The sequence below is a fragment of the Watersipora subatra genome, chromosome 4 (genome assembly GCF_963576615.1).
Source record: "Watersipora subatra chromosome 4, tzWatSuba1.1, whole genome shotgun sequence".
NCBI lineage: Eukaryota > Metazoa > Bryozoa > Gymnolaemata > Cheilostomatida > Watersiporidae > Watersipora > Watersipora subatra.
Window position 1 is genome coordinate 54,405,468 of NC_088711.1, and position 15,956 is coordinate 54,421,423.

The window sequence follows — 15,956 nt, forward strand, 5'->3', positions numbered from 1 at the left end:
GTTATTTGGTATCAAAAGATTCACCATGTCTTACTCTGTTGTGTTGTAGGTACCAAATATGTGGAAATGTGATTACAAACTCTTAAAAGCTCAAAAGCGAAAAGCCGCCATAAATTGGAATCTCTTTATTTCTCTGACGTAGTCATGAAATTTGGTTATTGTCTTGTCACGTGATGTTCTCACGTGAATTGAAAGGCCAATAAAAAGCTCAATATAAAACTTATCGTAGCACTAGTTTATGACAAACACTTCGGGTTTTACCGAAGACCCCGTATCTAATATAGATGCTCGCTACTTTACAGTTTTGTTTCGGTTTGGTCTAATCGGCAAGTCGTAATATGATCATGTGACCCAGTACTTTGCAAATAATTTCTGCAGCACTTTTCAGTTATCACAAGTGACCAACAGGCTCGTCATGACTATCAGACAATGATATGTACTCCTTCAAGCTAAAAAATTAAACGAATTTTTACGGTAAGTTATGAGATATCACTGCTAAAAGTGACAGCATTATAATGACGATAAAACAAACGCGTAAGAACAATAGACATGATTTTATTGAATGCGTGAAGAATATTTGTGAAAATATTTCGACGAATAAGGTTGCATGAAAGTGTAAAAAAGAAACCATCTTGTACAACTACATCACAATTGAGCCGTTTTGGAAAGAGAATCCAAACTACGGCGGTCTCAAGTGGCTGCGATTAACTGTTTGTTTTTGAGCTTTTAAGAGCTTGTAATCACATTTCCACATATTTTGCACCTACAACACAACAGAGTAAGACATGGTGAATCTTTTCATATCAAATAACTGTAATGTGAATTTTGTTGCAAGTCAACCTTTAAGGTTAAGAGATAGTTCTATTACAGCCTAATGTTGTGACATCAATAACCTAAGATAAAATAACCCATTATCACACCAATCGTTATATTTTGTGGCTTGGTTTATAGACGCAATCTACAATTTATGGCTAGACATTGGTGGGTCAATGCTATTCAGTGGGTGATAGATTAATGACATGACTTTGGCTAGTGTTTTTATTACAGATTTTATTTTCAATTCTGCTATTATAATCAACAAGAAGAGATTAGTTAAGAAATACTTTAAAAATATAAAAATAAATAACCCAGCGTAATAAAAAGCAAAAATCCATCACTTCCCAAAACCTCTGGTGTTAGTGAAAGAAACTAAAATAAAATTAATTTGCTGGATTGAAGGTTCTTAGACGCGCTTTCAAGTTCCTCAGGATACCTTCGTTGTAAATGCCTCGATAGTATTGAGGTGGACCCTTCTTTGTAGCTCAACTTGCTTTCACATATTGTACAAATAACTTGGTCATTCCCTTTCGTGACTGGCTTCTTCATTAACTCTAAGACCGCCGACACGTTGATTATTTCTTGCCGAAAACGTTGCGAAACTTATAGTCCAAAGACTATTGTCGCAGACGTAAAAATATAGTCGCCACTCACCTTGTTTTATTTCGACTGGTCTTCCCGCGCTAGGACTAAGTGCGACTCTATTTCAATCGCACATCACAAACGATATACAATCGCTCTCGTTTAGCCATAAACCTACTCGTGTCTTGGAAAAGGAAGACCCGAGGATCGGGTGGCCCGACCCGGGCACCTCTGACCCGGTAGGTCAAAACCAGATGAGCTACCCGTGCCAGCTCGAGACGAGGCATATCCCCAAAGATTGTGCTCAAAAGTTCATTAGTTGTGGTACAGATAAACCGAGTTGCTTTGTCATTGCCAACAAGGCAGCGCCTCACAGCGGCAGCACGCTACATAGAAAAAAGTTTCACAGTACTAAATTGTCTATCAGCCGCATTTTACTTTGTCAGCATAACTAAATGTCAAGGACAAATTCCCCAAGCAAAAGCGCACGTTTTCAGACTAAACTATCATTGGCTAGATGGAAGGGTTTAACAGCAGTATCAAGAAGTAAACAACATCCTAGTAAACAAAGTCTTATATAACTCTGTATTACTATTACCTATGCTCAGTTTAGCAATAACATAAGTCATGCCTAACATGCCTAACATTCTTCACGCCATAAACCAGGCGTAAAGAATTGTGAATTGAGAGTTGTCCACTCAGATTTTTTAACTCGAATGCACTCGTATGGTGACATTTATTTTAAAATTCCTATCAGATATAACTGTTCTTAGGCAATTCATACAGAATATGAGGCTGCTGCCAAAAAATTGGCAACAAGACAACACGCATAACATGACAGGAAGATTTTGAGCGAGTCCCTCAGTATTTATAAAGCAAGACTGTTCTGTGATGAGAAAATTTTATAGTGGTTGTTTAAAAAACTAGCAAGTGCTATGAACACTTTTAGCCGAACATTTCAAAACACTCAGTGTAGCCAATACGAACATTTTCTCTGATTTCATTTTTTGTAATGCGAAGGTTGCTTAATTTTGCTGTATAACATCAAACACACGGAGGCAGGCAACTTCAAGATCTTCTACAGGTCTACATAGGATCTATATAGACCAGCATAAGATCTATAACCTGCTATAGCTATCTCAGCGTTACAGGGCACAGGATATTTTCAAAGTAGAACATAATTATTAATAAAGCACTTGAAGAGGTGCCTGGAAATATCCTGTAGATCCAACACTCTACTCAGACATAAACAAGCATCATGTTGTGTAATCAGTCTGGGGAGGAGGGTCAAAACCGGTGTTATGTAACGCAGTTCACTGTCTACATCAGCTGTTCAGCACTGCCCCTTCCTCATCATAGAAAATTTGGATCACATTCTATGTGAATGAAATTGCGTGTCAGTTTCAATACATTTTATCTAAGTGAACGAGCGCTATGAGCGTACGATTCACTAGTACATTAGTGTAAGACTGCCAATTCACTAAAATACAAAACCTTCTTACACTGGCAGAGGAAGTTGTTTATTTTTTGCAGAACTTCAGGCTATTCCTAAGCGAAAAAAGCACAAACATACTACATCTAACATGATATAATATATTATATTAGATATACATTATAGTTTATAAACTTTCTGTAACTACAACCTTCAATTTACTATCCTGACCACCTCGCAACATTATTAGATTACCTGTTGCTTTGAACTCACTTTAATACACTTTTGTTCAATTCACTCAATAATTCCTGACTTTTGTTCGTTTATTTTTGTTTTTGGCAGGTAATAAAAAACATTGTTTTGGTGATGATTGCTAGAGCCAATAAAGAGTCATACATACCGGCTGTGGCCATTATAGTACAGGCTGTAAGACATAACACAGAGTGATTTGATCTCAACAAATGATTGTAAGCTAGGAGACAAGCTGTCCGAGCTTACTGCTAGCGACTATGACAATATCTGATGCTGACACAACATTTAATACCAATTGAGCAAAGCAATCTTTCTATTACATCCAGCAATACGACGCATAACACTTTAGTGAGCAAAATCGTCATCCTGTAATTTTTTTTGACAAAAAATGAAAAAATTATGAGTAAAATATTTTTCCGGATCAGAGATTTTTTAATTGCTATTTTATCACTGCGGTTACAGCCAAAATTCGACCTTGAAAATCGTAACACAATGACAAATTTAATGGATGTTGGTAGGAAACGATAATTTATTTTTAAAAAATTGTTGTATAATATTTTTGCTCTTTACTAACCCTTTCAACCAATCTTAATGCAAATATTCATCAGGGCACTAAAATTATCTAAAAAGTGGCTAAAATAAGTGTACCAATTAATTTAAATATATAATGCATATATATTATAGCTGACAAGACTTCTGTATGTGTGTATAAACTTGTATTGGTAATCATAAAAAATTATGTTTTTCATTACTTGCCAAAAAAAGAAAATATAAAGACAGAAATCAGAAATTTTGTGAGTTGAACAAACGTGTATTTAAAGTTGGTAGTCTATTAATATTGTGGAGGAGTCTGGATAGTGAATTGAAAGTTGTGATAACAGAAAGTTTATACACTGAACATAAGATGGTGGATATAGTATGTTGGTATCATGGAATATAATGATGTTTTAAAGTATTCTGGCAGACATACAGACATACGAACAATAAATCTTCTCGACGGCAAGTTCAACATGCAGTTCTTCTGTTGGCACACAGCCAACATATTTTAGTAACCACGCCTGTCATCTCTTTTTACCACATAGTATTTTATTCCTTATATGCAGAAAGTGTCAAAAGGCAAATGTGCTCCTTGTAATAGTGTACAAAAAATGCTAGCAAATGGTTTCAGTTAACAATCTTACCCAGGACATGCATTGATACATCTAATAGGATCAATGCAACACACAAAGGTCACCGAATATATGCAATATGAGAATTGCTAAGTAACAAGACCACCCATTAAGAAAAGAAGCCACCCAGGGTTCATTTAACAGTAACAGCTAGCAAGAGGTATGTTGGACGGCAGGTATGTCACATGACAGCTAACGAACCATGAAGGCAAAATGAGTACCATTTTTTGTTATTGTTTTTTAGTTGTGCTTTCCAATAAATAAATACCTTTCAACAGATGTACCGGAACAAATAAATTTATTGATGATGTTAGTATTTGCTGCCTTGAAAAAGACCATTTGTTTGTAAGAAACTGTCTTTGAATACTTATGAGCGGTAGATATGTACGCCATCGTCAAGCTAGGTTCATCTGTAGATGGGCTGAATTCAGTTCACCCAAAGGTTAAAGGTTAACCTTAAGTTCACCCAAAGGTTAAAGACAAAATTTTTTTCAACTTATAAAAAGAATGCCCGTCGTTGCCCGGATAATAAAAAGGTCTTTGTACAGAAAAATTGTTTTTAATTATCATATACACCACTTGATATCATAACTTTTAAACTTCATATCATGAGTAAAGTGTTTTGTGCAATTCAAATAAATTGCGAGAAAAACTAAACCGTCAAGGTTTTAACGTTTAAATGTGACATAGTTAGCGAGTAATGGCTAAATAAAGTATGATTTGTTACAATGATTACAATGAAAAAGGAATTGATACTGAGGTAATTAAAACAAATGAGAAAAAATGAAAATCACGGACATGTTGAATGAGTAATAATAACGAGTACATAGAAGTTTGTGTATAAAAAATGTTACTGTTGCTACAGAAGCTATCTATCAAAATTTTGAATACGACTATTAATAATACTGGTACCTCTCAATAGTCAATACTGACACAAACTTAAAAATGCGATATCAAGATTAAATACATTAGTGAAGCGCACGACGGTACTTTGTCTGACCGAACTGAGAGAATGTAGAGGCAATTCCTACTTGAGAATGTCCATGTGAACATTTTTTAGTTTTACAATTTTTAGCGATTGACTTTTGCAATAACCGGAAATTGAAAATTGAAATTGTACCGTTACAGTTGCACTGTAACGGACCATTTAAAATCTAAACAGCACAATTAAAAATTACAAACAAAGAAAAATGAATATGGATTTTGAAATAGCTTTTAAACAAAAATTCAACAAGAGTACCAATGCAAAAGGTAATATTAATCTTTAATCTATATATATATTTCTCAAAGTCCGTCTGTTTTCCGGCTATAGCTATTATTAGAACACCTGAGCTGGACAACAATACAGACTCAAAGTCATGGCTTACTGTCATTGGAAGCCTAACCTTATTAACTAGCTTAGTTAAATTTTCCATTGGCAATATGCCAGGTTACTAGCTTGAAAGGTACAGTTGTTTGGCAAAGTTTTAAAACCTTTACAGTTGTTTTTATTTTTCTCATGATATGTAGTTTGAAAGTTAGAATGGCACATGTTATACCAAATACAAATCAATTTTATAAATACAAATCAATCTTTGGTTCAAATGCTCTTCTATTACACGGGCAACGCCGGGTGGTACAGCTAGTTCATAATAACTGTACATATTTCGCTTTAATCGTGATAAGGATGTCGTAGACAAGCTAAATAAGATAAGAATGGCTTAACCTTGTCGTTAGGTACGCGTGTTTGCGTACTTGCAATTGCAACTGTCGTGAGTTCAACTCCAGTCTGGTGGGATTTTTCATTGCAAGACTTTAATCGCTATAGCGTGGACATACGGATGACAGGAAACGGAAGACAAACTTTGTGATTTATATGCATAGATTAAGCTGTAAATGTTTTAACAAGTTCGTCGCAATTCTTTTATATGTAAAATGAAATGGGTAGTTGAACGCTTATCACGCAGTAATTTTAATGAAAATTTACATTTAAAAATATTGAAACGAAAGTTTATTTTTTAAGTTTTACTACCTGATATTGGCTTGCGTTTTCATGAGAATTTTGTAGAAAGCGGAGTTGCCTACCCTAACGTATGCATTATGACATTTGCACTAGTCGTTGCTGTAGGCAGCGAGAGTGTCACATCATAACTTTGTTGAATGATGTCGGGTGAATATAACTGTGAACTAGCTTTTTAGTTTTTTGCCTTTTTGTCATAAAAAATTCCACAATTTCATCCGACAATACATCATGTCAAGTGCAGCCCAGGATCTACCAACAATGAATTTAGCTCATCATGGAAAATTGTTTTACAAAACCGTGCAAATAATAACATTTTCATATGCAATTACCCTTAGATAAATATTTGATTTTATTAACCAATCAAAAGCAAAAATTACATTTTGTATTCGAACATTGTGAGTAATTCTATGAATAACCCACTGCTCTGCATAAAGTTCGAACCAATGAGAGATAGGGTAGTTTTAGATAATTCTTTTCGAGCTTCACTTTTTAAAATTGGTACAGATTCTTTCGACGGATAATTTACCAATTTTTAATTAAAACGACAAACTGCTGTGTTGAGTTCTAAAATAACATTTAACTATATACAGACAAAAATAAAACAACTAAAAACTTTGAGTTTTCTGTCCACAGTGAAAAAGAAAGGACTGAAATGGAGTGCAGTGTTTATAAGACTGGCCCAGAGCGGTAGCTTGCTCCATAAACTTTCTACCATCTGCTTTGGTGTTACAGCTACTTGTCTATGACAAAGGTCTGACACTCTACCAACAAAAGAATCTATAAGTATGAAAGCATGAAACAGAAAGTATGAAATGGAAAACCTCATCCATTACTAAACAATCCGGTATATAGAATTTTCTATTGCGTTGTTAAAGCAACATAGAGTTGTCTTCTACTGCGGACATGCACAACTTCAAAATAGCAACCGACTTTAAATTCTGATTAACAAGTTGAGTGATAAAAGCTAATTCGAAATCAAATTTTCAGAATGCAAGACAATTTTATTTAGAAAATGATTTATTTTATTGTAAACTAGTAAATTATTTTTTATCGACTTACAAGTTAGCATATCAGTAAGTAATAGTTATGTAAGAGATAACTTAATAAAAACTCAACAGGTTAACATGTTATTCACAAATACGTATGAATTAAATAGAAAAAAATATTTATACAGCATACGTGAAAAAGAAATAAGCTTTAATTTTAAAATAATTCAGATTTAAGATAATCTAATATTTATTTTTTATGAACTATGTCTAAAATTGTTTTGCAAACAATTATGCATGGTACCATTTTCATTTTTATTGGTGGACGGAGAGATCTAAAAGCTGAAAACTTTTTTTTAGCGATGAATAAAAAGCAACTTTATAAGCTTATCAAATCGCCTTACAATGGATAATGTTTAACCATAACTGTCACGAACAACTTTTATCGTGTTTATTAGGTAAATCAGACACGCTGATTCTGATTTTGTACTCAAAATAAAGATTAGTCCACTAACCTTCAAAGTAATTTAGGCTTTTTTAAAGCGTTTCAATATCCGTTTCGAAAACAACACAATCGGCATTACAAGCTCCTCCCATAAATATGTGATGAAACCTAGCCTTTTCAGGAACGGAAGTTAGGAATGTTTAGTCCGATTTTGAATAATAGAGATTGGTGTCTTAAAACCCATTATTATCTAAATCCAGCCTGTAAAATATTTTCAGTTTTTTATGAAAGGGATATAAACTATTTAAAATTGCTCGTAGCTTGTTACATGACGTTTAAATAGGCTGAACGCCAAGAAAAATGAGCTCAAAAAGCGCGGTTTTATCACAAGCTAGTGTTGTTATCGCGCTTTTTTAAAATGAAATGCTAAATAGCTTATCTACCTTTCAGAAAAGAAAGATTATTTTTAAGGCTCAATTTAGATATTAATGGATTTTAAAACACCCATCTCTATCATTTTAAATCGGACTAAACATCCCTACGTAACTTCTGTTCCTAAAAAGCTAGGTTACGTCACGTATTTATGGGCGGAGCTTGTTGTGCCGATCATGTTGTTTTCGAGACTGATATTAAAACGCTGTAAAAAAGCCTTCATGACTCTGAAAGTTAGTGGACTAATCTTTATTTTGATTACAAAATCGGAAACAGCGTGTCTGATTTAGCTAGTAAGTACGATAAAAGTTGTTCTTGACAGTTGTGGTTTAAGTCTGAATTGGCAACAGAGTATCTGATATACAGGAATAGTTCACTACTCAGTGTTCCATTTCAAAAAAACCACCAAGCAATCTCCCAGTTCAGTTGCCACAGACTTGTCTATACGGCTAGTCTCATGACCGGTTAGTAACCAATCCGGGTGCAGCTAAATTTAGTCTGGCTCACCATTGGAGGAAACAATCTTAATTTCACATACATGTACCATAGTTGGCGTAATTTACATTAATTAGGAATTACCTTCTTTTACAACAAAAGCAACACACTGGTGTTGCAACTCCATTTCTACACAATCGAAGCAGCCTGCCTATTGTAAAGCGTTTATGCTTATCCATATGGTCCAAGGTTTACACAGAGTTTATGCCAGTGCCCTCAAACACATTGTTTTGTGTGTGCAGTTGATTTCCCCTCAAGGATGCAGAGTGCCCGTTGCAATGCTAATCCTACTGACAGAGCATCATTTTAAGCTTCTTATCTGTGTCATATCGTGCAAATTCTTTTGCGATTTGAAAAAAAATTAATATATACATAGCTAGGACACCTGTTTGGTTGTAGTAGGCACACTAAAATGGTTGTTTTTAAACAATTTGCTTGATAAATATTTAACTAGGGTTTTACAGTTGAAGCACCTGTCTAGTCATGACATAAGTGGCAAAAGATCAAGTACGGATGAGAGACCTGCTTGGAGATGATAAATTTGTTAGCGAATTACAAAGAGCTCAAACACCTGCTTGGTAGTGACAGACTTGTCAATAGGGTCTGTATAGCTGAAGTCATCCATCAACTGAACAGTATAGCTCTCTCCTGATGTTGCAAGGAGCTCTTTACCAATCAAAGACCCTGAATCAACCAAAGAGCGTAGGTAGGACATCATCTCTGACGCGTTGTTAGCGTCACACTCCTCGTAGTCATACCTAAACAGAACAGCTGATTTATTTACCTTCATAAAAACGTGCATAGCACCTATGATTCTCTTACAGATTTTGCGTTGCTAAAAGACAACTAGACTAGACCAGTTTCCATGCTTCAAGTAAAGATTTGCTATCACATTAGCTATCCATTCTGGGAAGAAAACCTAAATTGCTTATAAAAACTATAAATATATTTATCCAAGTTACCAACTTGTAGCATGTCACAATAAATTTGCTGCACAACACAATGAATGAATGAAAAGAACGGAAGAGTGAAAATGAAAGACGCAATATGACTCTGAATGCTACCAAGTTAAGAACTATAAACTAGATCCTCAGACAAGGTAATTGGGACAACTCACTCCTAGTGAATGTGTAAGGGAAAAAACTCCAACCCAACATTGGTACTATTAAAAACTGTGGCCTACCAAGCCTTGCATCAATCTGTTATGATCGGGTTAGGACCGCACATGATGATATATTTATCTTACGAATACTTGCTGCTTGAATACGGTGATCAATAAACTAGTACACGCCTCAAATAAAACTGTACAGGTATAAGTGTGCAGTCAGATATAACTGTACAGGTATAAGTGTGCAGTCAGATATAACTGTACAGGTATAAGTGTGCAGTCAGATATAACTGTACAGGTATAAGTGTGCAGTCAGATATAACTGTACAGGTATAAGTGTGCAGACAGATATAACTGTACAGGTATAATTGTGCAGTCAGATATAACTGTGCAGGTATAATTGTGCAGTCAAATATAACTGTACAGGTATAATTGTGCAGTCAGATATAACTGTACAGGTATAAGTGTGCAGTCAGATATAACTGTACAGGTATAAGTGTGCAGTCAGATATAACTGTACAGGTATAAGTGTGCAGTCAGATATAACTGTACAGGTATAAGTGTGCAGTCAGATATAACTGTACAGGTATAAGTGTGCAGTCAAATATAACTGTACAGGTATAAGTGTGCAGTCAGATATAACTGTACAGGTATAAGTGTGCAGTCAGATATAACTGTACAGGTATAAGTGTGCAGTCAGATATAACTGTACAGGTATAAGTGTGCAGTCAGATATAACTGTACAGGTATAAGTGTGCAGACAGATATAACTGTACAGGTATAATTGTGCAGTCAGATATAACTGTACAGGTATAATTGTGCAGTCAAATATAACTGTACAGGTATAATTGTGCAGTCAGATATAACTGTACAGGTATAAGTGTGCAGTCAGATATAACTGTACAGGTATAAGTGTGCAGTCAGATATAACTGTACAGGTATAAGTGTGCAGTCAGATATAACTGTACAGGTATAAGTGTGCAGTCAGATATAACTGTACAGATATAAGTGTGCAGTCAAATATAACTGTACAGGTATAAGTGTGCAGACAGATATAACTGTACAGGTATAATTGTGCAGTCAGATATAACTGTACAGGTATAATTGTGCAGTCAAATATAACTGTACAGGTATAATTGTGCAGTCAGATATAACTGTACAGGTATAAGTGTGCAGTCAGATATAACTGTACAGGTATAAGTGTGCAGTCAGATATAACTGTACAGGTATAAGTGTGCAGTCAGATATAACTGTACAGGTATAAGTGTGCAGTCAGATATAACTGTACAGGTATAAGTGTGCAGTCAAATATAACTGTACAGGTATAAGTGTGCAGTCAGATATAACTGTACAGGTATAAGTGTGCAGTCAGATATAACTGTACAGGTATAAGTGTGCAGACAGATATAACTGTACAGGTATAATTGTGCAGTCAGATATAACTGTACAGGTATAATTGTGCAGTCAAATATAACTGTACAGGTATAATTGTGCAGTCAGATATAACTGTACAGGTATAAGTGTGCAGTCAGATATAACTGTACAGGTATAAGTGTGCAGTCAGATATAACTGTACAGGTATAAGTGTGCAGTCAGATATAACTGTACAGGTATAATTGTGCAGTCAAATATAACTGTACAGGTATAATTGTGCAGTCAGATATAACTGTACAGGTATAAGTGTGCAGTCAGATATAACTGTACAGGTATAAGTGTGCAGTCAGATATAACTGTACAGGTATAAGTGTGCAGTCAGATATAACTGTACAGGCATAAGTGTGCAGACAGATATAACTGTACAGGTATAATTGTGCAGTCAGATATAACTGTACAGGTATAATTGTGCAGTCAAATATAACTGTACAGGTATAATTGTGCATTCAGATATAACTGTACAGGTATAAGTGTGCAGTCAGATATAACTGTACAGGTATAAGTGTGCAGTCAGATATAACTGTACAGGTATAAGTGTGCAGTCAGATATAACTGTACAGGTATAAGTGTGCAGTCAGATATAACTGTACAGGTATAATTGTGCAGTCAAATATAACTGTACAGGTATAATTGTGCAGTCAGATATAACTGTACAGGTATAAGTGTGCAGTCAGATATAACTGTACAGGTATAATTGTGCAGTCAAATATAACTGTACAGGTATAATTGTGCAGTCAGATATAACTGTACAGGTATAAGTGTGCAGTCAGATATAACTGTACAGGTATAAGTGTGCAGTCAGATATAACTGTACAGGTATAAGTGTGCAGTCAGATATAACTGTACAGGTATAAGTGTGCAGTCAGATATAACTGTACAGGTATAATTGTGCAGTCAAATATAACTGTACAGGTATAATTGTGCAGTCAGATATAACTGTACAGGTATAAGTGTGCAGTCAGATATAACTGTACAGGTATAAGTGTGCAGTCAGATATAACTGTACAGGTATAAGTGTGCAGTCAGATATAACTGTACAGGTATAATTGTGCAGTCAAATATAACTGTACAGGTATAATTGTGCAGTCAGATATAACTGTACAGGTATAAGTGTGCAGTCAGATATAACTGTACAGGTATAAGTGTGCAGTCAGATATAACTGTACAGGTATAAGTGTGCAGTCAAATATAACTGTACAGGTATAAGTGTGCAGTCAGATATAACTGTACAGGTATAAGTGTGCAGTCAGATATAACTGTACAGGTATAAGTGTGCAGTCAGATATAACTGTACAGGTATAAGTGTGCAGTCAAATATAACTGTACAGGTATAATTGTGCAGTCAGATATAACTGTACAGGTATAATTGTGCAGTCAGATATAACTGTACAGGTATAAGTGTGCAGTCAGATATAACTGTACAGGTATAAGTGTGCAGTCAAATATAACTGTACAGGTATAAGTGTGCAATCAGATATAACTGTACAGGTATAAATGTGCAGTCAAATATAACTGTACAGGTATAATTGTGCAGTCAAATATAACTGTACAGGTATAGGTGTGCAGTCAAATATAACTGTACAGGTATAATTGTGCAGTCAGATATAACTGTACAGGTATAAGTGTGCAGTCAGATATAACTGTACAGGTATAAGTGTGCAGTCAGATATAACTGTACAGGTATAATTGTGCAGTCAAATATAACTGTACAGGTATAATTGTGCAGTCAGATATAACTGTACAGGTATAAGTGTGCAGTCAGATATAACTGTACAGGTATAAGTGTGCAGTCAAATATAACTGTACAGGTATAAGTGTGCAGTCAGATATAACTGTACAGGTATAATTGTGCAGTCAAATATAACTGTACAGGTATAATTGTGCAGTCAGATATAACTGTACAGGTATAAGTGTGCAGTCAGATATAACTGTACAGGTATAAGTGTGCAGTCAGATATAACTGTACAGGTATAAGTGTGCAGTCAAATATAACTGTACAGGTATAAGTGTGCAGTCAGATATAACTGTACAGGTATAAGTGTGCAGTCAAATATAACTGTACAGGTATAAGTGTGCAGTCAGATATAACTGTACAGGTATAAGTGTGCAGTCAAATATAACTGTACAGGTATAATTGTGCAGTCAAATATAACTGTACAGGTATAATTGTGCCGTCAGATATAACTGTACAGGTATAAGTGTGCAGTCAGATATAACTGTACAGGTATAAGTGTGCAGTCAGATATAACTGTACAGGTATAATTGTGCAGTCAGATATAACTGTACAGGTATAAGTGTGCAGTCAGATATAACTGTACAGGTATAAGTGTGCAGTCAAATATAACTGTACAGGTATAATTGTGCAGTCAAATATAACTGTACAGGTATAAGTGTGCAGTCAGATATAACTGTACAGGTATAAGTGTGCAGTCAGATATAACTGTACAGGTATAAGTGTGCCGTCAGATATAACTGTACAGGTATAATTGTGCAGTCAGATATAACTGTACAGGTATAAGTGTGCAGTCAGATATAACTGTACAGGTATAAGTGTGCAGTCAAATATAACTGTACAGGTATAATTGTGCAGTCAAATATAACTGTACAGGTATAAGTGTGCAGTCAGATATAACTGTACAGGTATAAGTGTGCAGACAGATATAACTGTACAGGTATAAGTGTGCAGTCAGATATAACTGTACAGGTATAAGTGTGCAGTCAAATATAACTGTACAGGTATAATTGTGCAGTCAAATATAACTGTACAGGTATAAGTGTGCAGTCAGATATAACTGTACAGGTATAAGTGTGCAGTCAGATATAACTGTACAGGTATAAGTGTGCAGTCAAATATAACTGTACAGGTATAATTGTGCAGTCAAATATAACTGTACAGGTATAATTGTGCAGTCAAATATAACTGTACAGGTATAATTGTGCCGTCAGATATAACTGTACAGGTATAAGTGTGCAGTCAAAGCGAAACTGTTTATATAATAGCAAGAGAAGCAAGGAAAACTACCAATATACCTACGCATATAAACCAATTTTGAAACGCAAAAATTTTTTTCAAACTAAGGGGTCCGGCTTATACGCGCATAAATCGGATTGAAAGTAAACAAAAGGACATTAGGCTAACTTAATATCAACAACTAAAACTTGAGCCTTTCTTAACTCAACTTATTTAATAAAAGTACAACAACAATAATGGTTACCACTATAATTATCTTTCAACACCAAATAAATCTTTTACAGAAACATTTAAATATTCGGTGAAACCAAATATTTGACATTGGCGATTATAAGTTGTTATAATATTTGGCCAAATTAATTAGCATAAAATTTTACATCATCTGATGACATAAAAAGACCGCAAATGTTTTGCAGAATGAGTTTGGACACTTTTTTGTCCTCTTCGTACTCCCGCATTGACAAGTTGAGCATGTTCCAGTCAGACGTGCTATAACTATAGTTTACGACCTCATTATTACTGTTAAAAATAGATACTGTCACTATTAGTATTGGATAATCACCAAAAGTTCATTGATTTACAACTTATGAAACATACGTAGCTGACGAAGAAGAAATAGCAATAAAAATATGTTTTAGATAAAATGAAGGTCAAGGTGAGATGCAAAAATTTTTTCCATTGGCTCAAAGCAAACAGATGATTGCTATCTTTCAATTAGGTTGGAGACATGATAAGCTAATTATACAACTACTCACCAATCCGAAATGTTTCGTACTAAGCCTGCAAAAGCTGCTCCATTTCTGCAACCTTTTGCTTAGATAGGTACGTAAGGCCTGTTACAGTTTACAGGGTCAGCTTATATGCGAGGACATTTGGTACATAGAAGCTGGCGAACATAATGCACAATTGCATTTGAACATTCAAAGTGAAACCATACTTAAACTAATATATTCCTAAAATGAAACTGCATACAAGCAAGTACATGATGAAAGTGAAACCACTACATATATGTCGAGACATTTGAAATGTCAAACTGAGAATACATCTACAGAGAAACTATAGTAGACGCCTCTGCGATGTAAATAATTACATATTTTAATTAATAATACTAATAATAATTAATAATTATTGGCGACAGCACCGCAGGATATTGCGGTGAAATGCGAACACACCAGGTACCACCGGTAGTTGCCGGCGGTCAAGGCAAGAATTTAGCGCTGTTCAAATTTCGTGAAGAGCTGCAGGCAAAACCTTCCCGAAATGCACTGTACAGGTGAAGGTCACCATTATCGAAACGGCATGGGAAGGGAACATTTTTTATGTAGCTATCAGCGATGCAGCTTTATGTGAACAGAAGCCGCCGAACCTAGCGTCGCAAGCGTTTTGCATCGCAAGATTACCGCCGGGGTCTCGCAATCGATACGGGAACCAGGCTTAAGGGGTGAACACAGGTCGTTGGGCTGAGAAATTAAATGAATTACATCATATTATACCAGAAGCACTTCATCCAACAAGTGACAATATTAACATTCATCTAAAAACAAATCAGATTCTCATATAGAGAGGCAACTAGTAGGATTTTTGAGCAAACGAGTTTGCACTTTATTGATATCAATGATTACTAAAATTCAGAATTGATAATAATACAAACCTGGTGAAGAAGTTGCGGCCGTACTTTGACCAGTGATCAGTGAGGAGCTGTTCGACAGTCTTGCCTGTATGTGCCATGACTGAGAGCCAAGCTAGCAGTGCCCACATCCCATCCTTTTCTCTACGAGTAACGAAACAAGCAAACAACAGCTAAATGTCTTTGTATGACACGCATTACATGT

The 15,956-nt window shown here is 35.2% G+C and overlaps 1 protein-coding gene across 1 annotated transcript in view; it reads right to left on the reverse strand.

Annotated features, from left to right (window-relative positions):
* LOC137393730 (phosphoglucomutase-like) overlaps positions 1-15,956 on the reverse strand; it is a 65,954-nt gene that overhangs the window by 31,902 nt on the left and 18,096 nt on the right. The window contains exons 8-9 of the mRNA XM_068080411.1: positions 15,776-15,895; positions 9,183-9,369 (exon numbers count right to left, since the gene is read on the reverse strand). Of these exons, the coding sequence (XP_067936512.1) occupies positions 9,183-9,369; positions 15,776-15,895 (307 nt within the window). The remainder of the gene's footprint in view (positions 1-9,182; positions 9,370-15,775; positions 15,896-15,956) is intronic.